Source organism: Passer domesticus, chromosome 19 (genome assembly GCF_036417665.1).
Source record: "Passer domesticus isolate bPasDom1 chromosome 19, bPasDom1.hap1, whole genome shotgun sequence".
In the NCBI taxonomy this organism is placed as follows: domain Eukaryota; kingdom Metazoa; phylum Chordata; class Aves; order Passeriformes; family Passeridae; genus Passer; species Passer domesticus.
In genome coordinates, this window is record NC_087492.1 from 8,482,055 (window position 1) to 8,506,963 (window position 24,909).

Genomic DNA, 24,909 nt, shown 5'->3' on the forward strand with positions numbered 1-24,909 from the left:
AAAGCAAAAACCGTTCCAGGAGAAGAAGCCACAGTCCTGGAAAAACTTCTGCCATTGTCAAAGAAACAAGAAGCCAGCTGAAAGCCGAGATGTACTCCCTCTGTCTGTGCTGCACAACACAGCTGAGGGAGCCTGGGGGAGGATGTTGGAAAACCACACCAAAAGAATTCCACTGGCTTTGCACCCCTCTCTCAGACCTAGCTTAAAGTTACAGGACCCATGTCTGGGCATAAAGCAGACAATAGGAGACACAGTATCATGCTGTCACCCTGTCATGGTTTGACTCTGCCACAGTGCCCGTGCCTCCATGAATATACACTTTCTCTGGTGGCTTCTGTGAGATGTGATCAGGAACAGAGCAAAGCAGGCTCCAACTCAGGAATAAAGGAAACTAATTTTATTAATTACAACATCTAAAAAGGAACAAACAAAAAACTAAGAATGAAAACCCTCCAAATCCATTCCTCCTCCTCCTCCTCTCCATTTTCTCCACAGAATGAAATAACACCATAGATTTCCACCACATCACGATCTCTCACATAATCAGTCCATCATCACCCCTCAAGTAATCAACCCTCAAATCCATCAGAGAGAGAGGAGTCCCCCCTTGCACCATAGGCTTCCCCCAGAAACACAATTGAAACTTCTTGTGTTTCCGTGTCACTCGTGGCACCACCCAGAGAACATCGGCCCTCGTGACTTCTTCCCTCCATGTCCAGGGCTCTCACCACTGCACATGGGCCAGGACTGCTTTTAGGGCTCCCCGTTTAAGGATGCTCCACTCAGTTCCAAAAGCAGCAGTCTCTCAAATTCAGGACACCAGTCCCCCCCAGATTTAAACCCCTGGGGCCGAGGGGCCTCATGAACAGAGATCTTCCCCTCCTGGAGACAGAGGGCATCCCACACCCTCCTCAGCCATCTCTGTTCACGCCACTGCTTCACTCTTGACTCCAAGGCATTGCCTCCCCCTAAATACAGTCTCTGAGTCACAGGAAGAACATGGGTCTGTCCATGGCCATACAAGAAAGAGTCCAGCTCAAGGCCAATCCATCATCTCTGCCCACCTAGGATTCTTCTCACCTCTTCTGACATCTCTCACATGCACCAACTTTCCTCACACTTGCCCATTTCTTCATACTTCACCTTTATCTTCTCATTCTCATTCAGGAGGATCAGTATTTGTAAGGTTTCCATTATTTTACAAAGGGGTTAAAATCTGGGCCTCTGCCTGCCCAGAACTCCCACAGCTGCCGGGCACCTTCTCTCGCCGCATCCCCCACTTCTGGCCGGCCGTGCTGCCAGTCCATGATACTGAATTCCAAGGCAGCACAGGCACTGGCTCTCTCTCTCTCTGTCTCCCGTGGGGTAGGAGGGGGGCCCGATGCTTCTCAGTCTCCTCCACCCTTCCATCTTGCAAGGCCTTCACTCCCCTCCTCTGCCCGAGGCTCCGGCCTACCTCACCCGGCCGCATGGCTTCCCTCCCCCAGCCAGCCCAGGCTGGGCAGGGGAGCTCTGAGCTCCTTTACAGACTGAAACTAAGAGAGAGTTCTCCTGGCAGTTCTTGCTTTTAACCCCCTGTGTTCTCAGAGGCAGTCCATACCTTCGGTGGCCAAACCAGGTGCCAATATTCAAATCCAAGCACTGACTGGTTTGACCACAACCTCCCAAAAAACTCACTTCCGTCTTAACCCACGACACACCCCAAGACAAAAACCAATTGACAAAAGAATTGGAGGGATGGTGTTGCGCTTTGAATTTATCTTATTGATTCCTTTTTAAGTGCATCGTTCTGTCCTCGTGCCCTCATGTTCTCCCTGAGATGGTTTACTCCTGGGTTTTACTCTCCCTCAAAGCTGCCCCTCATGTCATTCTCCACCCCTTGTTCCAGCTCTTTCCCTGCCTGTCAAGGCAACCGAGCCCCTTATTCCTGAACCTTCTCTGCCCCTTAACTCTCAGGCCAATCCCTGTTCGCAACATCCCTTTGGAATCCCCCTACTCCTGGAAGCCCCATTGCACATGTGAGCCATCCTCTCCACCCTCCTACCCCAACTGGCCCCAGATGCTTGATGTAATCCCCTCACTCCTCCCCTGAGGATTCCCTATTGGTTTGCTGTTTGTATCCACCCCCTGATTTGTATCTGTACAAAGCCCCTTGCACAGGAGTGCCTGGGGCTCTTTGTGTGAGCTCCTTTCACCTGGAATAAGCTGTTCCTTGTGGAACATCTAGACAGACAGCTTTCTCCTCTGCCTGGTTCCTGATGTGGCTTCTATCTGGCATCTTAGAGCAAGTGGCTGTAAAGGTTCTGTCTCTGGTAAATCCCCATACCCAGGCAGATCCCTATTGCTGGTGGGGTGCTGGAGTTCTAAGAGCTGGCCAGGGCTCTGGCAGTCACTTCAGAATGGGAAAAGGAGAATGCAGATACCCCTTTGCTGCAGTATGCAGGTGATACTTTAATTGCTAATGGAACTCATGCTGGATGCATTGAAATGACTCTTAAGTTTCCTGAACATTCTGAGACAAGCCAGTTACAGGGTATCCAAGAAGAAGGCCCAAAGTGTCAAAGAAGTGCCCTAATGCCAAACCTACCTGAGGCTCATTTCCCAGGGACAGCAAAGCCTTGCAACCAAAAGGGTGGAGGGGATTTGTGAAACTCCAGAGCCAAGGTCTGTTTGCAAGTTAGGAATATTTCTAGGAATGGGTGGTTGGTGTGGGCTCAGGATTTTTAATTCTGGCCTATGGGTAAGACCTTTATATGAGACCCTGAGAATTGCCCAAGGAGGTGCTACACCAAGGAGGTGCTACAGTGGACCCCAGAATGCCAGAGGCTTTCAGAGACCCCAAGAGAGCTCTAATGCCAGCCCAGCACAGGCATTACCTGACTTGAGCAAGCCTCTTGAGCAGATTGTTCATGAGCACTGACGTGTTGCACTACGGGTGTTAGCTCAGAGGTTATGCACATGGAAAAGGGCCATAAGATATTTTTCCAAACAAGTGGACAGTGTAAGTTAAGGGATGTCCCTTAACTGCCTTTGACTTGGAGCAGGAGCTGCGCTTTAATCCAAGAAGCCCCGAATGGACCATGGGCCAGATAATGACTGCTCATGTTCCCCCCTTGGTCCTCTCTGTTCTAGAACACAAAGGAGGCCACTGGTGACCCCCAAGTCGAATGCTGAAGTATCAAGTTGTCTTGTTGGAGCAGGATGATGGGGAACTGCAAACAACTCCTTTGCCTTGCACCCTGGAATCTGTACCAGAAAGTCAAGAAGCCTCACAACATGCCTGTGTTCCAACGACTGAGCAGCTTCACTCCAGCAGAGGAGATCCTCTGGTAGAAGATCCGGCCTGGGAATTGTCCACAGGTGGGAGCAGCTTTGTGAGCAAAGGAAAGCAGAAGTTTGGCTGTGCAGTAGGGCCCAATCCAAGCCGTCCCATTACCTCTTACCACCTCTGCACACAGGGCTGAGCTGCTCAGCCTATGGCAGCCTGGAATTGTCTCAGGGGAAGAATGGGAACACATGGGCTAATGCTAACCGTGCCTTTGGAGCAGTACCTGCCCACGGAGCTCTCTGGAACAAAGGAGGGCTCCGTTCAGCACAAGGATCCTCTGTCAAAGGTGGAGACATTACCAGACAATTACTAGAATGTGTTCAGGTACCAGCCCAAGTGGCTCTCATGCATTGTAAAGCTCATCCATTAGGAAATACATCAGTTAGTGTAGGAAACCGACTGGCAGATAAAGCTGCTAAAGGGCTGGCAGAGAAAAGCATCCCAATAGTTGCTGTACCAAAATGTGTGACCTTTCAAATGTAACCCCAGAATAACAAGCCCAAGACAAAATGCTGGCAAAATTGAATGGCCCTGGATCTAAAATAGTATAAGTTTTGCCAAAAAGTTTTACTAAGTAGTTTAATAGGAATTATTGCATTTTAGTGTCTTAAGTCTTTCTAAATATCCAATGATTTAATGGAAGTAATCCTAAATGAAATAATTAAGAGTAGTTTCAAAAGGGGGAATTGTTGGAAATGATATAACTTTTTAATTCGCTATTCCAGTTATTTGTTTTCGTTAACTCTGTTAATAATGGCTTCACTTAATCATAAGCAGTGCAGTTTTCTACTGAAGCATGTAGCAAGATTTTATTCAAACTGCTGTTAGTGGAACATTATTTGGGAAAATAACTGAACTTTTAAGTTTTGCTAAATGAACTTGACGTGATTCAGTGAAAAAAGATTGGGATAGAGAAATGGGGCTAAGAACTGGACACCAGGAATACAGAATTTGTAGAGTGTGAGGACAAGGTGTGGAAACCAGAGGTAAAGAAGAAACGAACAAGGAGAATTCCACTCTTCATGTACTGAAAACAATATCTGGACTAATTAAATTAAAAGTGGACCAATTATCATTGTTATCACAACCAGAAAGAAATAAAGACTTGAATTTCATATTAGGGATTAGGCATTCTTTACTGCAAAGCCAGATGTATGGGGGATGGCTGCACAGAGAGTACATGCTGTGTACAGGAAAAGCCCCTGTTGAAATACTGTATTTGTCATCATATTCATAACTATTCTCAGAAGAAACATACATATGGCAATAATTTCCCCCAAGACATGAATATACATTCCTCCCCTCAGCACATGCACTCTTCTGCCCTGGGAGTCTCCTTGGCAGTCTCGGGTGGTCGGTGAACCCACAGTCATACCTGACCACGTGGTGAAATGGTGCTTCTTTGCAAATGAGGAGAAAAGTTGGTATAGCTGGCTGGGTATTTAATTAGTGAAAGCTTAGATCGATGGGCTGTAGATTGACTCCCCTCTTGGTAAAAGTTTATCCTGCTTTTGATGGTGTGGTTCCATGGACTTGGCAAAATGAGCATAGTGTGGAGCCCGCCAGGAGCAAGCAATTGTTCATCTGGCAGCAGCATGAGAACTGAGAAATCAATAACAAATGGATGATAGGAGATTAATGAATGAAGAGAAATATGTAATTTACAGGCAATGAGCATTAACTTGTTTTGCTGAAAATACATAGTGAAAAATTTAGAGAGTGGGTGTGCATTCTGAGTGGAGCTATTCCTATGTACCCCAGAGCTGGGAATAAAGTAATGCCTGATAACTAATAGTAAAAATAGTGTAGGACACTTTGATTTATCCCAGTGTTTTCAGAGGCAATGGGGAAAGGCTGTGTGTGTCTTTCAGAAGGTTTTTTATTAACGTAATACAATGAAAATGTTATTTCTCAGACAACAATTGTCCCAGAGTTTACTCTCTGCTGATGAGACGTCCCTGGTGGAGCACTGGGTTCCCAGTCCTGTCCAGCTACTTGAGGGCTGTCGAAGTCTCCCGGGGCTGGAGTGGCTGGAGGAGCCCTGGTGCCCTGGAGACGTGTCGGGGGGCCGTGCCTGGCCGGTGATGCCGAGAGGTGGCAGGGCCTGGGGGGAGAGGCAAGGCTGAGCCCCCAGGCCCCGGGGCTGCCCCGTCTGGGTCAGCTCAGCCAGCTCAGAACGGGGCAGCAGGAGGGTCACCTGCTTGGCCAGAGACCCGCAGGGAGCAGGTGCAGACCCAGCAGACAGCCAGTCTCTTGTCCCCCTGCTCCCCGTGCCCTGACAGGGCCACACCTGGCTCATCCAGTGTCCTGGTCACCACAGGAAGCTGGTCATTGCGGCCCCTCGGCATGTGTCCACCCCTGCCCAGCAGCTGGGTCACTCTGGGCTGGGAAGGAGAGAGCAGCTGGCTGAGAGGCAGGGTCCAGTCCAGCATTCCCTAGCAACCCTCCCAAAGCAGCTGTGCCCGAGGAAACTGAAGGCACAAATTCACCCAGGATCCTCAGCATCGCCCGGCCCGCCCCCAGTACACGTGCCATGTCCTCACCTTCATCATCCCTACCTTGTTGGGGCGGGTCACGAGTCCCTGCAGAAATGCACTCGTACGGGGAGAATCCTGAACTGGTGGCAGTTTGAAACTGCTGCTCTGATGGTCGCCAGAGCTCTGTGGCACATGGGAGCCACCGCCACGGACCACTGGCCTCCTGTGGGATGGGGCAGAGGATCCTCAGTGCCCAGCCCTGTGGCACCCTGGGCACCACCCTGCTGTGCCAGGGAGGGGACTGGCACTGCTGCCTGCAGGGGCACGTCCCTGCCAGCTCCTGTCCACCTGCTGCAGGAGCCCCCAGCCCATCCACCCGGCCGGATCTGCTGGCTCTGTCCCCACGGCCAGGTGTGCTGCCCATGGCCGTGGCAGGTCCCTGTGCACAGGACACCAGCTGGCAGGAGCTGGTCGGTCCCTGCTGCAGAGCTTGGTTTTTGGGAACTCCTTTCACAGGAGGCATACAACTCCCCACCAAGCGTGAGCTCAAATTGAAAACAGACACAGCTCATCAGATGTGCTTTCAGCAACCTTGGGACAGAGATGTGGGTGAGACAGGGCAGGCAAGGCAAGGAATGCAAAACCCCCCAGGCCTGGGGCAAGCACTGGCCCTCCACAGCTGCCTTCTGCTCCCCAGCTCTGCCCAGCCCCGGCAGGCTCCTCTGCCCCAGCCCAGGTGCAGAGCCCTCCTTGCTGTGGCAGGGCTACGCTGCACCCCAGGAGCCAGGGATGTGTCCTCAGGGCCCTTACCTTTGGCTGTGCTGTGGCTCCTTGCTGGGGGGCATTGGCTGCAAATACGGCAGTGTCTCAGGATACCTGGGGAGGGCAGGAGTCACAGGGGTGTGACAGGGGACCAAAAACCTGTTCCTGTTAGAGGCGGCACCCACAAACCCATGGGATTGTACCCCATGGCATCCCGCTGCCTGTAGCCCTTGGGATGAGTGCCCACAGCCCCCCATGATGGGCAGGGCTGCAGAGGGGGCTCCCCACATCAGCCCCTCCCCAGCAGACACTGGCACCCCTGTGCCCAGCAGGGTCACTGCTGGCACCCATCTCCCCCATGCCAGCCCCGCTGCCCCCATGCCCTGGTGCTACTCACTGGCCAGGAACCTGCACGGTGAGCATGCGGTCACAGGACAGGCACGTGAAAGGCACTGGCAGCTGCCTGAGGAGGGTGAGGGAAGAGGGCTGGCTGAGCTCCTGGGGCCACAGCCCTGCAGCACACAGGCAGCAGCTGGCGGGCAGCAGCCAGGCGCTGGGCAGCTCACGGCACAGGGTCACGGCGTTTGCAGGCTGAACCGTGGGCTCTTGAGCCTCTTTCTCCCCATCCCCAGGGTGCTGGCTGAGGCCAGGGGAAGGCCACAGGCACCCATGTCACCATCCCAAGCAGCCCCTGCAGCGCTTGCAGCCCCTCTCGGGCACCAAAGTCCCCTGTGTGCATGGCAGGAGGGCAGGGCATGATCCAGCTCTGGGACACGGCGTGTCACAGCCCTGCCTGGGAGGAGCAGTTGCCCTCTCCCAGCCTGGCTTCTGGGAGCCTTTGCACCCACAGCCCCATTTTGCTTTGGGAGGGCTCTGTCCTGCAGGTGCCCTCTCCTTGTTCTTCCTTGCCTGTGTGCAACCTGCTGCTGGTGGAAGCAGAAGGTGCAGCTGCTTCATCTGCATCTCTGAGGTTCATTTAGCAGCAGAATTGGTGCCGTGGCAGGGGACCAGAGGGGCAGTGTGTGGGAGAGCTGGAGGGAATGGGACCATCACTGTCCCCAAAGCCATCAGTGTCTCCATCACACTCACTTCTTAATCCCAGCGGCGTTTTCACGCCTCAACCTATTCTCGAGAGCCTCCATGTTCCTGTTCCAGGACTTCTCCAGGTGTTTGCGGAAAGTCTTCAGCTCCAGGCGATCCAGCTGTGAACAGGTGCACAGCCTCAGCCAGCTGCCCCAGGAGGTGACATGGAGCTCTCCCGGGAAAAGCCTGGAGGGGGATCCTCAGAGGGATGCTGCCTCAGGCTGCCAAGTCCCAAAGGTGCCAGTTCCTCAAGGTGGGGATGAGGTACCCCTCACCTTCTCCTCCATTGAATCACTGAACTGCTGCTGCATCTTATTCCAGTGCTGCTCCTGGCCTGAAATCTGGCTCTGCAACTCCTCCATCCTCTCATCCAGCTCCTCCATGTTCTCTTCAAACTGGCTGCAATTGACCTTGCTGCCCAAGGCAGCTTTGTCCGCCTTCTAGCAGAAGGGAAGAGCAGGAGAGCGGTGGGGAAAGGGATGAGGAAGGACAGGCAGGGCCAGCGTGTGTGAGGGGAGAGGGAGGAGTGCTTCCCCCAGGCCAGCATGGCCCTTTCAGGCTGCTGTGGCCCCATTTGCCCCGTCAGCCTGGTGAGCTTGGTCCCACCATCTGGAGGGTGAGGGACCCCCTGAGCTCAGGAAATTCTCCCTCCCCACACCAGTTCTGCCCCCCATCCCCCAAGGGCAAGGGGCATTTGTCACCCTGCCCGGGAGCCCCTGGGCTGGTACAGAGGCCCCTCTAGACTGTACCATGTCCATTGCTGCCAGCATGTCCTGCTGATCTGCCTTCTCCTTCTGCAGCTTCTCCAGAGACTGGAACAGCATCTTTCAGCACAGAAAGGAACTCATGACACAGCAAGGTTGGAGCTGCCTCTTGAGGCACACCCCAGGAGCCGGGAGCACACCCCTCTCCCCGTACCCAGAAAACATCGGGGAAATGCACTTGGAACAAGCACAGTGCTGAGAGGAGGTCGTCAGCAGGAGATTCCTTGTGGTCCCCCACCTGGAGTCTTCCTGGTGGATGCTCTGACCCTAAATGGGGTGAGTTTCAGCCACACACCTCAATATCCCTCTGCTTTTGTTGAGAGTCCTTTTGGAGGCTCTTTGATGTAAAGTTGAGTTTCTCAAAGTCTTTTTGGATCTCCAAAAACTTGGCTTCCATTTGCTGTCTCAGCTCCTGATCCTGCTCCCAGGATGAAAGAACATAAGGTGCTGACCCAAGGGGGGGTCTGTTTGCTCCACAGGGGTAAACACACACGACTCAGTGGCCATGAGCCCACCATGTCAAGAGGACATTTGCATCAAGGCTTTAATTACTGTCCATGCCACTGACTGGTCCAGGCCAATTTGGGCAGTTTGGCTCTCCCATAAGATTACAGCACAGCACAACAGAGCAGGAAGATGTGGCATGGAGCTGCAACAGGACCGTGCCAGGAGTGGTGGGAGTGCTCCCCCAGGACCTCACCTGCTCATTCAGCTGGTCGGCTGTCTCATTCAGCATCTGCTCCAGCATGGCATTCCTCCTCTCCTGCTGCTCTCCCATCTTCTGCAGCTCACGCTTTGTCTCCTGCCGCAAAGCCCTGGCCAGCGGGATGGGGGCAAGGGCAGGGTTACCCCTGCAGGGCTGCTGGGCACCTTGTGCCCACAAACCAGGATGCAGCCAGACCATCTGGGCTCCCTTGCAGCCCCCCAGGGTATGAAACCCACTCTTGTCCTCTTACTCAATTTGCTGAGAGATCTCCTTACTGCTCTCTTCTTTCCACTTGGCTATATCCTCCCTCAGCTTTTTAAGGTCTTCCTCCAGCTTCTTCATCTGGAAAGGACAGTGACAGTAGAGTCAGGGCCCAGCCATCATGTTGTCCCAGAGTGTGGGCCCTTTAGCTGCATGGGCAGCCCCACGGTCCTCCACCTGGGCCTGAGGCCCTGACACCAAAAACTGATTGTGGAGCCACATTGAAGTTCCCCATGAGAGCCCAAAGATTACATGACCCAACAGCTCACTAAGGCAAGAGACTCCTTAAGTTTCTTTATGTCTCCTTCCATGAGGAGCTGTGTTGTCTTTATCTTGTCAACCTCCTCACGCAGATCCTGGATGAGAGTCATGTCCTAGGAGAGAGCAGTGGTGGCAGTGAGCCTCTGGGAGGGTCAGTGGGGACCCGCAAGCCCTCGAGCCCTGCTGTGGTTTGCCAAGCACTAGGGACAGTGCAGGGCCAAGCTCAGCCAGGCTGGCAGGGCTCTGCAGGCAGCACGGTCCATGAATCTAGCAGGGCCAAGAGTGCTGAGCTTCCAACCAGCAGGGCAGAGGGTACGGGCTGCAGTCTCAGACCCAAAACTTGCTCCCAGCAGCAGCTCACCTGGTCCCGCGACATCAGGACCTTCTTCATTTCCTCCGACACATGACGCTGGCCAGCCTTTAACTTTTCAATCTCCTCCTGATGCTGGGAAACCATCAGGGTCTAGGAGAAAGCATTGTCAGAGACTTGTCTGTAGACAGTCTCTGTCTCAGACATGTTGGAAATATGACCTTGAGAACCACACACCTGTGCCTCCTGGAACTTCTTCATGTCCTCTGATATGCGGGAGAGTTCTGCCTTTATCCCACCAAATTCCTCGCGAAGAACCTGTAAAGCAGTTCAAGAATCAGGGATGTCAGAGGTGATGGCCTGGGAAGCAACACCCCAAAGAGCCCTACCCTGCCACGGGCAGCCCATGGCACAGCCAGGTGAGCAGGGAGAGTCCCAGTGCCACCTGCCCCAGCCGGGCTCAGTGCCAGAGCACTGAAGCCCATCCAGACAGCAAAGAGCCCCTGCCAGCGGCTCTGCCAGGGCAGTGAGGGCAGAGCCAAGCACGGCTGTGTGAGGAAGCAGAGAGGGGCTGTCTGCTGGGGGAGTGCCCAGGGGCGGGGAAGAGCCTCTACCTTGGACGTGTGTTTCTTATAGTCTTCCATCTCTTTCTTCATCTGTTTTATGTAAGTGGCCACATCAGCAAGTGAGGGGCCACTCAGCTGGCCTGGCCATGGCTCCTCACTTGTCAGGTACTGCACGTCCAGGTGCTCCAGCACAGCCTGCAGCAGTTTTCTCAAGGCTGCAAAGTGAACAGATCCCTTCTGGGGTGTCCCAATGGCGAGATCCAGCATCTGGGAGAGGCTGAGTGTGTCCAGGGATGTTGCCATGACTGCACACACTCTGTCCCTGATTTGTCACAAGCCTTCCTGCCCAGTTGGGCCTGTCTGGGATGAGCAAAATTGGTGACAAATGGGTTAAACAAAAGGCGTGATAGAAGCAATGAGCAAATGCGATAAGGAAAAGGATGAGTAGCCAGCAGGCTCCTTCCTCCTTCCTTGTCCCTTGCAGGACTGGAACCGGGTTGCTGGTGGCCCTCCTCATCACAACACCCGTTGCCAGGCAACGCACCACTCCGCTCCTGGTAACCAGTGGGTTCCAGACTCATGAAGTCATAGGTTAATGGAGCCTTGGAATGGCTGGGGCTGGAAGGGACCTAAAAGATCATCTCGTTTCAGCCCCGGTCAGGGACAGGTCAAGGAACATTTTCCGCTAGACCAGGTTGCTGCAAGTGCCACCTAACCTGGTCTTGGACATTTCCAGGAATGGTGCAGACTGTGGCAAGGCATCACCACGCTCACAGGGAAGAATTTCTTCCCAATATCCCACCGATCTCTCCCCTCTCTCAGTGTGAAGCTGTTCCCATGTCAGGCCCTTGTGCAAAGTCCACCTCCAGCCCTTTTGTAGTCCTTTTATTTGCCAAAACATGCTCCAAGGTCTCCCAGGAGAGTACAGCCTCATTGTCTTTCTTTTTTATCCGTTGAAGATGTGTGTTACACCTAAGCCAGTTGCTTCACTGCTGCAAAGCCAGGGCCTGGTTTGGAGCATCCATTGGGATCAGCCTTTGCCAGGGAAGCAGTGGGGTGCTGTTCCTCATGCTGGGGGTGCAGGAGGAGCCCCGTGAGCCCCTGGCTGAGCTGTAGGGTTGTTGGGGCACAGACTCCTTTCTCCTCAGGAGTTCAGGGTAGAGAGTCTCCATGGGTGAAGCCCAACAGCAGTTAGGATGCAAAGTAATGAAGAGAATTATGGGATTGAGAATGGATGACCATTGATTCCTTTGTTTGCAAAAAACAGATAACTAAGTCAAAAGCTTTTTCTATGTGTGTGGCTCGAACTATCCGCTCCACTCGTCCTGAGGAGAATAAAGTAACGCCCAACTTGCCAAAACTAAAAGGATAGTCTTTGAGGATTTCATCTATCCTGGTTTTGGTGACAGTTGCTAATGATCCAGGTGGAACTTTCCTCCTTCTTTTGCTCCATGGATTGATGGGATCGAGAGGACTCCGGTGCACTCCAAAGATTTTTCCGGGAGATCCTCTGATGCCCTAATCCAGTGAGTTCAAGGCAAAGAGCCCTGGGATTATAGGAAGGTCATTCAGACACACTATTAACTCCTGGTGGAGGAATTGTGGTAATGGCAAAAGTGGGGGAAGAGGCTGAGAGAGGGCATGCTCAGAATGTTCAGCAGGGAAGGCTGGACAAGTATTTCCCTCCTGCACATCCCTGGTGGGAGGAGGGGGAAAACACTGTCACTGTGTTGGTGTGCACCAATGGAATTCCAGGGAAATCAAGACACTGGAACCAGTAAGGATTCAGTTGGAGCCTGATGGAAGACTGGTCAGGCAGAACAATTATTCTTTGAAGTTAGAAGGTAGAAGAGGGTTAGAAGAATGAATTGCTAAATTTTGGAAGATGGGTCACTAAGGGAATGTGAGTCACAATATAGCACTCCTCTCCTGCCAGTAAAGGAAGCACACACTAAGGAACACAGGCCAGTACAAGATGTCAGAGCTGTCAAGGAAATAGTGTGAGACTGGTGTGAGACCCAGTGGCAGCAAGGCCTTATGCACTCTTCACCTCAGTTAAGGAAACTGATGAGTCCACTGTTGTGGATGTTAAGGATGATTCTTTCTGCATTGCCCTTGAAACTGAAAGTCAACTCTTGTTTCTGGAACGTTCCTTGATGGGCCATGAAAACCAATTGAGGTGCACTGTTCTTCCTCCAGGGTTCAAAAATCACCCCACATTATTTGAGAAATGTCTCAATTTGAGACAAGTTAGGAGGAAACATCTCCTCTAATGAAAACAGGTTTTGGCACGCCTTCCCTCCCACAGCAAGGAAATTTTTGGAAGAAAGTGAAAAAAGCTGTTTATTTAACACACAGTGTGCAGGCAGGCATGGGAAAAAGAATGAATAATGTTAGATATTCAAGCCTTCTCATTGTGGGGTAGGCTGGTGGATTCAGAGCTCTTTCTGTAGGCGTGGCTCGGTTCCTCCCGAGTCCAGAGCCGGGATGTGCATCCCAAGGCCTCCCCTGCGGGACAAGGCACAGGGCTGCCGGCGATGTTCTGGTGCTTCAGACCAGGGAAAAGCAAAAACCGTTCCAGGAGAAGAAGCCACAGTCCTGGAAAAACTTCTGCCATTGTCAAAGAAACAAGAAGCCAGCTGAAAGCCGAGATGTACTCCCTCTGTCTGTGCTGCACAACACAGCTGAGGGAGCCTGGGGGAGGATGTTGGAAAACCACACCAAAAGAATTCCACTGGCTTTGCACCCCTCTCTCAGACCTAGCTTAAAGTTACAGGACCCATGTCTGGGCATAAAGCAGACAATAGGAGACACAGTATCATGCTGTCACCCTGTCATGGTTTGACTCTGCCACAGTGCCCGTGCCTCCATGAATATACACTTTCTCTGGTGGCTTCTGTGAGATGTGATCAGGAACAGAGCAAAGCAGGCTCCAACTCAGGAATAAAGGAAACTAATTTTATTAATTACAACATCTAAAAAGGAACAAACAAAAAACTAAGAATGAAAACCCTCCAAATCCATTCCTCCTCCTCCTCCTCTCCATTTTCTCCACAGAATGAAATAACACCATAGATTTCCACCACATCACGATCTCTCACATAATCAGTCCATCATCACCCCTCAAGTAATCAACCCTCAAATCCATCAGAGAGAGAGGAGTCCCCCCTTGCACCATAGGCTTCCCCCAGAAACACAATTGAAACCTCTTGTGTTTCCGTGTCACTCGTGGCACCACCCAGAGAACATCGGCCCTCGTGACTTCTTCCCTCCATGTCCAGGGCTCTCACCACTGCACATGGGCCAGGACTGCTTTTAGGGCTCCCCGTTTAAGGATGCTCCACTCAGTTCCAAAAGCAGCAGTCTCTCAAATTCAGGACACCAGTCCCCCCCAGATTTAAACCCCTGGGGCCGAGGGGCCTCATGAACAGAGATCTTCCCCTCCTGGAGACAGAGGGCATCCCACACCCTCCTCAGCCATCTCTGTTCACGCCACTGCTTCACTCTTGACTCCAAGGCATTGCCTCCCCCTAAATACAGTCTCTGAGTCACAGGAAGAACATGGGTCTGTCCATGGCCATACAAGAACGAGTCCAGCTCAAGGCCAATCCATCATCTCTGCCCACCTAGGATTCTTCTCACCTCTTCTGACATCTCTCACGTGCACCAACTTTCCTCACACTTGCCCATTTCTTCATACTTCACCTTTATCTTCTCATTCTCATTCAGGAGGATCAGTATTTGTAAGGTTTCCATTATTTTACAAAGGGGTTAAAATCTGGGCCTCTGCCTGCCCAGAACTCCCACAGCTGCCGGGCACCTTCTCTCGCCGCATCCCCCACTTCTGGCCGGCCGTGCTGCCAGTCCATGATACTGAATTCCAAGGCAGCACAGGCACTGGCTCTCTCTCTCTCTCTCTCTGTCTCCCGTGGGGTAGGAGGGGGGCCCGATGCTTCTCAGTCTCCTCCACCCTTCCATCTTGCAAGGCCTTCACTCCCCTCCTCTGCCCGAGGCTCCGGCCTACCTCACCCGGCCGCATGGCTTCCCTCCCCCAGCCAGCCCAGGCTGGGCAGGGGAGCTCTGAGCTCCTTTACAGACTGAAACTAAGAGAGAGTTCTCCTGGCAGTTCTTGCTTTTAACCCCCTGTGTTCTCAGAGGCAGTCCATACCTTCGGTGGCCAAACCAGGTGCCAATATTCAAATCCAAGCACTGATTGGTTTGACCACAACCTCCCAAAAAACTCACTTCCGTCTTAACCCACGACACACCCCAAGACAAAAACCAATTGACAAAAGAATTGGAGGTACGGTGTTGCGCTTTGAATTTATCTTATTGATTCCTTTTTAAGTGCATCGTTCTGTCCTCGTGCCCTCATGTTCTCCCTGAGATGGTTTACTCCTGGGTTTTACCCTCCCTCAAAGCTGCCCCTCATGTCATTCTCCACCCCTTGTTCCAGCTCTTTCCCTGCCTGTCAAGGCAACCGAGCCCCTTATTCCTGAACCTTCTCTGCCCCTTAACTCTCAGGCCAATCCCTGTTCGCAACATCCCTTTGGAATCCCCCTACTCCTGGAAGCCCCATTGCACATGTGAGCCATCCTCTCCACCCTCCTACCCCAACTGGCCCCAGATGCTTGATGTAATCCCCTCACTCCTCCCCTGAGGATTCCCTATTGGTTTGCTGTTTGTATCCACCCCCTGATTTGTATCTGTACAAAGCCCCTTGCACAGGAGTGCCTGGGGCTCTTTGTGTGAGCTCCTTTCACCTGGAATAAGCTGTTCCTTGTGGAACATCTAGACAGACAGCTTTCTCCTCTGCCTGGTTCCTGATGTGGCTTCTATCTGGCATCTTAGAGCAAGTGGCTGTAAAGGTTCTGTCTCTGGTAAATCCCCATACCCAGGCAGATCCCTATTGCTGGTGGGGTGCTGGAGTTCTAAGAGCTGGCCAGGGCTCTGGCAGTCACTTCAGAATGGGAAAAGGAGAATGCAGATACCCCTTTGCTGCAGTATGCAGGTGATACTTTAATTGCTAATGGAACTCATGCTGGATGCATTGAAATGACTCTTAAGTTTCCTGAACATTCTGAGACAAGCCAGTTACAGGGTATCCAAGAAGAAGGCCCAAAGTGTCAAAGAAGTGCCCTAATGCCAAACCTACCTGAGGCTCATTTCCCAGGGACAGCAAAGCCTTGCAACCAAAAGGGTGGAGGGGATTTGTGAAACTCCAGAGCCAAGGTCTGTTTGCAAGTTAGGAATATTTCTAGGAATGGGTGGTTGGTGTGGGCTCAGGATTTTTAATTCTGGCGTATGGGTAAGACCTTTATATGAGACCCTGAGAATCGCCCAAGGAGGTGCTACACCAAGGAGGTGCTACAGTGGACCCCAGAATGCCAGAGGCTTTCAGAGACCCCAAGAGAGCTCTAATGCCAGCCCAGCACAGGCATTACCTGACTTGAGCAAGCCTCTTGAGCAGATTGTTCATGAGCACTGACGTGTTGCACTACGGGTGTTAGCTCAGAGGTTATGCACATGGAAAAGGGCCATAAGATATTTTTCCAAACAAGTGGACAGTGTAAGTTAAGGGATGTCCCTTAACTGCCTTTGACTTGGAGCAGGAGCTGTGCTTTAATCCAAGAAGCCCCGAATGGACCATGGGCCAGATAATGACTGCTCATGTTCCCCCCTTGGTCCTCTCTGTTCTAGAACACAAAGGAGGCCACTGGTGACCCCCAAGTCGAATGCTGAAGTATCAAGTTGTCTTGTTGGAGCAGGATGATGGGGAACTGCAAACAACTCCTTTGCCTTGCACCCTGGAATCTGTACCAGAAAGTCAAGAAGCCTCACAACATGCCTGTGTTCCAACGACTGAGCAGCTTCACTCCAGCAGAGGAGATCCTCTGGTAGAAGATCCGGCCTCGCAATTGTCCACAGGTGGGAGCAGCTTTGTGAGCAAAGGAAAGCAGAAGTTTGGCTGTGCAGTAGGGCCCAATCCAAGCCGTCCCATTACCTCTTACCACCTCTGCACACAGGGCTGAGCTGCTCAGCCTATGGCAGCCTGGAATTGTCTCAGGGGAAGAATGGGAACACATGGGCTAATGCTAACCATGCCTTTGGAGCAGTACCTGCCCATGGAGCTCTCTGGAACAAAGGAGGGCTCCGTTCAGCACAAGGATCCTCTGTCAAAGGTGGAGACATTACCAGACAATTACTAGAATGTGTTCAGGTACCAGCCCAAGTGGCTCTCATGCATTGTAAAGCTCATCCATTAGGAAATACATCAGTTAGTGTAGGAAACCGACTGGCAGATAAAGCTGCTAAAGGGCTGGCAGAGAAAAGCATCCCAATAGTTGCTGTACCAAAATGTGTGACCTTTCAAATGTAACCCCAGAATAACAAGCCCAAGACAAAATGCTGGCAAAATTGAATGGCCCTGGATCTAAAATAGTATAAGTTTTGCCAAAAAGTTTTACTAAGTAGTTTAATAGGAATTATTGCATTTTAGTGTCTTAAGTCTTTCTAAATATCCAATGATTTAATGGAAGTAATCCTAAATGAAATAATTAAGAGTAGTTTCAAAAGGGGGAATTGTTGGAAATGATATAACTTTTTAATTCGCTATTCCAGTTATTTGTTTTCGTTAACTCTGTTAATAATGGCTTCACTTAATCATAAGCAGTGCAGTTTTCCACTGAAGCATGTAGCAAGATTTTATTCAAACTGCTGTTAGTGGAACATTATTTGGGAAAATAACTGAACTTTTAAGTTTTGCTAAATGAACTTGACGTGATTCAGTGAAAAAAGATTGGGATAGAGAAATGGGGCTAAGAACTGGACACCAGGAATACAGAATTTGTAGAGTGTGAGGACAAGGTGTGGAAACCAGAGGTAAAGAAGAAACGAACAAGGAGAATTCCACTCTTCATGTACTGAAAACAATATCTGGACTAATTAAATTAAAAGTGGACCAATTAACATTGTTATCACAACCAGAAAGAAATAAAGACTTGAATTTCATATTAGGGATTAGGCATTCTTTACTGCAAAGCCAGATGTATGGGGGATGGCTGCACAGAGAGTACATGCTGTGTACAGGAAAAGCCCCTGTTGAAATACTGTATTTGTCATCATATTCATAACTATTCTCAGAAGAAACATACATATGGCAATAATTTCCCCCAAGACATGACTATACATTCCCTCCCCTCAGCACATGCACTCTTCTGCCCTGGGAGTCTCCTTGGCAGTCTCGGGTGGTCGGTGAACCCACAGTCATACCTGACCACGTGGTGAAATGGTGCTTCTTTGCAAATGAGGAGAAAAGTTGGTATAGCTGGCTGGGTATTTAATTAGTGAAAGCTTAGATCGATGGGCTGTAGATTGACTCCCCTCTTGGTAAAAGTTTATCCTGCTTTTGATGGTGTGGTTCCATGGACTTGGCAAAATGAGCATAGTGTGGAGCCCGCCAGGAGCAAGCAATTGTTCATCTGGCAGCAGCATGAGAACTGAGAAATCAATAACAAATGGATGATAGGAGATTAATGAATGAAGAGAAATATGTAATTTACAGGCAATGAGCATTAACTTGTTTTGCTGAAAATACATAGTGAAAAATTTAGAGAGTGGGTGTGCATTCTGAGTGGAGCTATTCCTATGTACCCCAGAGCTGGGAATAAAGTAATGCCTGATAACTAATAGTAAAAATAGTGTAGGACACTTTGATTTATCCCAGTGTTTTCAGAGGCAATGGGAAAAGGCTGTGTGTGTCTTTCAGAAGGTTTTTTATTAACGTAATACAATGAAAATGTTATTTCTCAGACAACAATTGTCCCAGAGTTTACTCTCTGCTGAGACGACGTCCCTGGTGGAGCACTGGGTTCCCAGTCCTGTCCAGCTACTTGAGGGCTGTCGAAGTCTCCCGGGGCTGGAGTGGCTGGAGGAGCCCTGGTGCCCTGGAGACGTGTCGGGGGGCTGTGCCTGGCCGGTGATGCCGAGAGGTGGCAGGGCCTGGGGGGAGAGGCAAGGCTGAGCCCCCAGGCCCCGGGGCTGCCCCGTCTGGGTCAGCTCAGCCAGCTCAGAACGGGGCAGCAGGAGGGTCACCTGCTTGGCCAGAGACCCGCAGGGAGCAGGTGCAGACCCAGCAGACAGCCAGTCTCTTGTCCCCCTGCTCCCCGTGCCCTGACAGGGCCACACCTGGCTCATCCAGTGTCCTGGTCACCACAGGAAGCTGGTCATTGCGGCCCCTCGGCATGTGTCCACCCCTGCCGAGCAGCTGGGTCACTCTGGGCTGGGAAGGAGAGAGCAGCTGGCTGAAAGGCAGGGTCCAGTCCAGCATTCCCTAGCAACCCTCCCAAAGCAGCTGTGCCCGAGGAAACTGAAGGCACAAATTCACCCAGGATCCTCAGCATCGCCCGGCCCGCCCCCAGTACACGTGCCATGTCCTCACCTTCATCATCCCTACCTTGTTGGGGCGGGTCACGAGTCCCTGCAGAAATGCACTCGTACGGGGAGAATCCTGAACAGGTGGCAGTTTGAAACTGCTGCTCTGATGGTTGCCAGAGCTCTGTGGCACATGGGAGCCACCGCCACGGACCACTGGCTTCCTGTGGGATGGGGCAGAGGATCCTCAGTGCCCAGCCCTGTGGCACTCTGGGCACCACCCTGCTGTGCCAGGGAGGGGACTGGCAGTGCTGCCTGCAGGGGCCTGTCCCTGCCAGCTCCTGTCCACCTGCTGCAGGAGCCCCCAGCCCATCCACCCGGCTGGATCTGCTGGCTCTGTCCCCACGGCCAGGTGTGCTGCCCATGGCCGTGGCAGGTCCCTGTGCACAGGACACCAGCTGGCAGGAGCTGGTCGGTCCCTGCTGCAGAGCTTGGTTTTTGGGAACTCCTTTCACAGGAGGCATACAACTCCCCACCAAGCGTGAGCTCAAATTGAAAACAGACACAGCTCATCAGATGTGCTTTCAGCAACCTTGGGACAGAGATGTGGGTGAGACAGGGCAGGCAAGGCAAGGAATGCAATACCCCCCAGGCCTGGGGCAAGCACTGGCCCTCCACAGCTGCCTTCTGCTCCCTGGCTCTGCCCAGCCCCGCCAGGCTCCTCTCCCCCAGCCCAGGTGCAGAGCCCTCCTTGCTGTGGCAGGGCTACGCTGCACCCCAGGAGCCAGGGATGTGTCCTCAGGGCCCTTACCTTTGGCTGTGCTGTGGCTCCTTGCTGGGGGGCATTGGCTGCAAATACGGCAGTGTCTCGGGATACCTGGGGAGGGCAGGAGTCACAGGGGTGTGACAGGGGACCAAAAACCTGTTCCTGTTAGAGGCGGCACCCACAAACCCATGGGATTGTACCCCATGGCATCCCGCTGCCTGTAGCCCTTGGGATGAGTGCCCACAGCCCCTGCTGATGGGCAGGGCTGCAGAGGGGGCCCCCACATCAGCCCCTCCCCAGCAGACACTGGCACCCCTGTGCCCAGCAGGGTCACTGCTGGCACCCATCTCCCCCATGCCAGCCCCGCTGCCCCCATGCCCTGGTGCTACTCACTGGCCAGGAACCTGCACGGTGAGCATGCGGTCACAGGACAGGCACGTGAAAGGCACTGGCAGCTGCCTGAGGAGGGTGAGGGAAGAGGGCTGGCTGAGCTCCTGGGGCCACAGCCCTGCAGCACACAGGCAGCAGCTGGCGGGCAGCAGCCAGGTGCTGGGCAGCTCACGGCACAGGGTCACGGCATTTGCAGGCTGAACTGTGGGCTCTTGAGCCTCTTTCTCCCCATCCCCAGGGTGCTGGCTGAGGCCAGGGGAAGGCCACAGGCACCCATGTCACCATCCCAAGCAGCCCCTGCAGCGCTTGCAGCCCCTCTCGGGCACCAAAGTCCCCTGTGTGCATGGCAGGAGGGCAGGGCATGATCCAGCTCTGGGACACGGCGTGTCACAGCCCTGCCTGGGAGGAGCAGTTGCCCTCTCCCAGCCTGGCTTCTGGGAGCCTTTGCACCCACAGCCCCATTTTGCTTTGGGAGGGCTCTGTCCTGCAGGTGCCCTCTCCTTGTTCTTCCTTGCCTGTGTGCAACCTGCTGCTGGTGGAAGCAGAAGGTGCAGCTGCTTCATCTGCATCTCTGAGGTTCATTTAGCAGCAGAATTGGTGCCGTGGCAGGGGACCAGAGGGGCAGTGTGTGGGAGAGCTGGAGGGAATGGGACCATCACTGTCCCCAAAGCCATCAGTGTCTCCATCACACTCACTTCTTAATCCCAGCGGCGTTTTCACGCCTCAACCTATTCTCGAGAGCCTCCATGTTCCTGTTCCAGGACTTCTCCAGGTGTTTGCAGAAAGTCTTCAGCTCCAGGCGATCCAGCTGTGAACAGGTGCACAGCCTCAGCCAGCTGCCCCAGGAGGTGACATGGAGCTCTCCCGGGAAAAGCCTGGAGGGGGATCCTCAGAGGGATGCTGCCTCAGGCTGCCAAGTCCCAAAGGTGCCAGTTCCTCAAGGTGGGGATGAGGTACCCCTCACCTTCTCCTCCATTGAATCACTGAACTGCTGCTGCATCTTATTCCAGTGCTGCTCCTGGCCTGAAATCTGGCTCTGCAACTCCTCCATCCTCTCATCCAGCTCCTCCATGTTCTCTTCAAACTGGCTGCAATTGACCTTGCTGCCCAAGGCAGCTTTGTCCGCCTTCTAGCAGAAGGGAAGAGCAGGAGAGCGGTGGGGAAAGGGATGAGGAAGGACAGGCAGGGCCAGCGTGTGTGAGGGGAGAGGGAGGAGTGCTTCCCCCAGGCCAGCATGGCCCTTTCAGGCTGCTGTGGCCCCATTTGCCCCGTCAGCCTGGTGAGCTTGGTCCCACCATCTGGAGGGTGAGGGACCCCCTGAGCTCAGGAAATTCTCCCTCCCCACACCAGTTCTGCCCCCCATCCCCCAAGGGCAAGGGGCATTTGTCACCCTGCCCGGGAGCCCCTGGGCTGGTACAGAGGCCCCTCTAGACTGTACCATGTCCATTGCTGCCAGCATGTCCTGCTGATCTGCCTTCTCCTTCTGCAGCTTCTCCAGAGACTGGAACAGCATCTTTCAGCACAGAAAGGAACTCATGACACAGCAAGGTTGGAGCTGCCTCTTGAGGCACACCCCAGGAGCCGGGAGCACACCCCTCTCCCCGTACCCAGAAAACATCGGGGAAATGCACTTGGAACAAGCACAGTGCTGAGAGGAGGTCGTCAGCAGGAGATTCCTTGTGGTCCCCCACCTGGAGTCTTCCTGGTGGATGCTCTGACCCTAAATGGGGTGAGTTTCAGCCACACACCTCAATATCCCTCTGCTTTTGTTGAGAGTCCTTTTGGAGGCTCTTTGATGTAAAGTTGAGTTTCTCAAAGTCTTTTTGGATCTCCAAAAACTTGGCTTCCATTTGCTGTCTCAGCTCCTGATCCTGCTCCCAGGATGAAAGAACATAAGGTGCTGACCCAAGGGGGGGTCTGTCTGCTCCACAGGGGTAAACACACACGACTCAGTGGCCATGAGCCCACCATGTCAAGAGGACATTTGCATCAAGGCTTTAATTACTGTCCATGCCACTGACTGGTCCAGGCCAATTTGGGCAGTTTGGCTCTCCCATAAGATTACAGCACAGCACAACAGAGCAGGAAGATGTGGCATGGAGCTGCAACAGGACCGTGCCAGGAGTGGTGGGAGTGCTCCCCCAGGACCTCACCTGCTCATTCAGCTGGTCGGCTGTCTCATTCAGCATCTGCTCCAGCATGGCATTCCTCCTCTCCTGCTGCTCTCCCATCTTCTGCAGCTCACGCTTTGTCTCCTGCTGCAAAGCCCTGGCCAGTGGGATGGGGGCAAGGGCAGGGTTACCCCTGCAGGGCTGCTGGGCACCTTGTGCCCACAAACCAGGATGCAGCCAGACCATCTGGGCTCCCTTGCAGCCCCCCAGGGTATGAAACCCACTCCTGTCCTCTTACTCAATTTGCTGAGAGATCTCCTTACTGCTCTCTTCTTTCCACTTGGCTATATCCTTCCTCAGCTTTTTAAGGTCTTCCTCCAGCTTCTTCATCTGGAAAGGACAGTGACAGTAGAGTCAGGGCCCAGCCATCATGTTGTCCCAGAGTGTGGGCCCTTTAGCTGCATGGGCAGCCCCACGGTCCTCCACCTGGGCCTGAGGCCCTGACACCAAAAACTGATTGTGGAGCCACATTGAAGTTCCCCATGAGAGCCCAACAATTACATGACCCAACAGCTCACTAAGGCAAGAGACTCCTTAAGCTTCTTTATGTCTCCTTCCATGAGGAGCTGTGTTGTCTTTATCTTGTCAACCTCCTCACGCAGATCCTGGATGAGAGTCATGTCCTAGGAGAGAGCAGTGGTGGCAGTGAGCCTCTGGGAGGGTCAGTGGGGACCCGCAAGCCCTCGAGCCCTGCTGTGGTTTGTCAAGCACTGGGGACAGTGCAGGGCCAAGCTCAGCCAGGCTGGCAGGGCTCTGCAGGCAGCACGGTCCATGAATCTAGCAGGGCCAAGAGTGCTGAGCTTCCAACCAGCAGGGCAGAGGGTACGGGCTGCAGTCTCAGACCCAAAACTTGCTCCCAGCAGCAGCTCACCTGGTCCCGCGACATCAGGACCTTCTTCATTTCCTCCGACACATGACGCTGGCCAGCCTTTAACTTTTCAATCTCCTCCTGATGCTGGGAAACCATCAGGGTCTAGGAGAAAGCATTGTCAGAGACTTGTCTGTAGACAGTCTCTGTCTCAGACATGTTGGAAATATGACCTTGAGAACCACACACCTGTGCCTCCTGGAACTTCTTCATGTCCTCTGATATGCGGGAGAGTTCTGCCTTTATCCCACCAAATTCCTCGCGAAGAACCTGTAAAGCAGTTCAAGAATCAGGGATGTCAGAGGTGATGGCCTGGGAAGCAACACCCCAAAGAGCCCTACCCTGCCACGGGCAGCCCATGGCACAGCCAGGTGAGCAGGGAGAGTCCCAGTGCCACCTGCCCCAGCCGGGCTCAGTGCCAGAGCACTGAAGCCCATCCAGACAGCAAAGAGCCCCTGCCAGCGGCTCTGCCAGGGCAGTGAGGGCAGAGCCAAGCACGGCTGTGTGAGGAAGCAGAGAGGGGCTGTCTGCTGGGGGAGTGCCCAGGGGCGGGGAAGAGCCTCTACCTTGGACGTGTGTTTCTTATAGTCTTCCATCTCTTTCTTCATCTGTTTTATGTAAGTGGCCACATCAGCAAGTGAGGGGCCACTCAGCTGGCCTGGCCATGGCTCCTCACTTGTCAGGTACTGCACATCCAGGTGCTCCAGCACAGCCTGCAGCAGTTTTCTCAAGGCTGCAAAGTGAACAGATCCCTTCTGGGGTGTCCCAATGGCGAGATCCAGCATCTGGGAGAGGCTGAGTGTGTCCAGGGATGTTGCCATGACTGCACACACTCTGTCCCTGATTTGTCACAAGCCTTCCTGCCCAGTTGGGCCTGTCTGGGATGAGCAAAATTGGTGACAAATGGGTTAAACAAAAGGCGTGATAGAAGCAATGAGCAAATGCGATAAGGAAAAGGATGAGTAGCCAGCAGGCTCCTTCCTCCTTCCTTGTCCCTTGCAGGACTGGAACCGGGTTGCTGGTGGCCCTCCTCATCACAACACCCGTTGCCAGGCAACGCACCACTCCGCTCCTGGTAACCAGTGGGTTCCAGACTCATGAAGTCATAGATTAATGGAGCCTTGGAATGGCTGGGGCTGGAAGGGACCTAAAAGATCATCTCGTTTCAGCCCCGGTCAGGGACAGGTCAAGGAACATTTTCCGCTAGACCAGGTTGCTGCAAGTGCCACCTAACCTGGTCTTGGACATTTCCAGGAATGGTGCAGACTGTGGCAAGGCATCACCACGCTCACAGGGAAGAATTTCTTCCCAATATCCCACCGATCTCTCCCCTCTCTCAGTGTGAAGCTGTTCCCATGTCAGGCCCTTGTGCAAAGTCCACCTCCAGCCCTTTTGTAGTCCTTTTATTTGCCAAAACATGCTCCAAGGTCTCCCAGGAGAGTACAGCCTCATTGTCTTTCTTTTTTATCCGTTGAAGATGTGTGTTACACCTAAGCCAGTTGCTTCACTGCTGCAAAGCCAGGGCCTGGTTTGGAGCATCCATTGGGATCAGCCTTTGCCAGGGAAGCAGTGGGGTGCTGTTCCTCATGCTGGGGGTGCAGGAGGAGCCCCGTGAGCCCCTGGCTGAGCTGTAGGGTTGTTGGGGCACAGACTCCTTTCTCCTCAGGAGTTCAGGGTAGAGAGTCTCCATGGGTGAAGCCCAACAGCAGTTAGGATGCAAAGTAATGAAGAGAATGATGGCATTGAGAATGGATGACCATTGATTCCTTTGTTTGCAAAAAACAGATAACTAAGTCAAAAGCTTTTTCTATGTGTGTGGCTCG

The 24,909-nt window shown here is 53.0% G+C and overlaps 1 protein-coding gene across 1 annotated transcript in view; it reads right to left on the minus strand.

Moving 5' to 3' along the window:
* Nucleotides 1-21,897, minus strand: part of LOC135283896 (trichohyalin-like) — a 120,858-nt gene extending 98,961 nt beyond the window's left edge. The window contains exons 1-11 of the mRNA XM_064395045.1: nucleotides 21,796-21,897; nucleotides 20,743-20,855; nucleotides 19,703-19,768; nucleotides 18,959-19,010; nucleotides 10,190-10,270; nucleotides 10,004-10,105; nucleotides 9,651-9,755; nucleotides 8,710-8,832; nucleotides 7,657-7,769; nucleotides 6,616-6,681; nucleotides 5,931-5,988 (exon numbers count right to left, since the gene is read on the minus strand). Of these exons, the coding sequence (XP_064251115.1) occupies nucleotides 5,931-5,988; nucleotides 6,616-6,681; nucleotides 7,657-7,769; nucleotides 8,710-8,832; nucleotides 9,651-9,755; nucleotides 10,004-10,105; nucleotides 10,190-10,270; nucleotides 18,959-19,010; nucleotides 19,703-19,768; nucleotides 20,743-20,855; nucleotides 21,796-21,897 (981 nt within the window). The remainder of the gene's footprint in view (nucleotides 1-5,930; nucleotides 5,989-6,615; nucleotides 6,682-7,656; nucleotides 7,770-8,709; nucleotides 8,833-9,650; nucleotides 9,756-10,003; nucleotides 10,106-10,189; nucleotides 10,271-18,958; nucleotides 19,011-19,702; nucleotides 19,769-20,742; nucleotides 20,856-21,795) is intronic.
* Nucleotides 21,898-24,909: the final 3,012 nt, after the last annotated feature.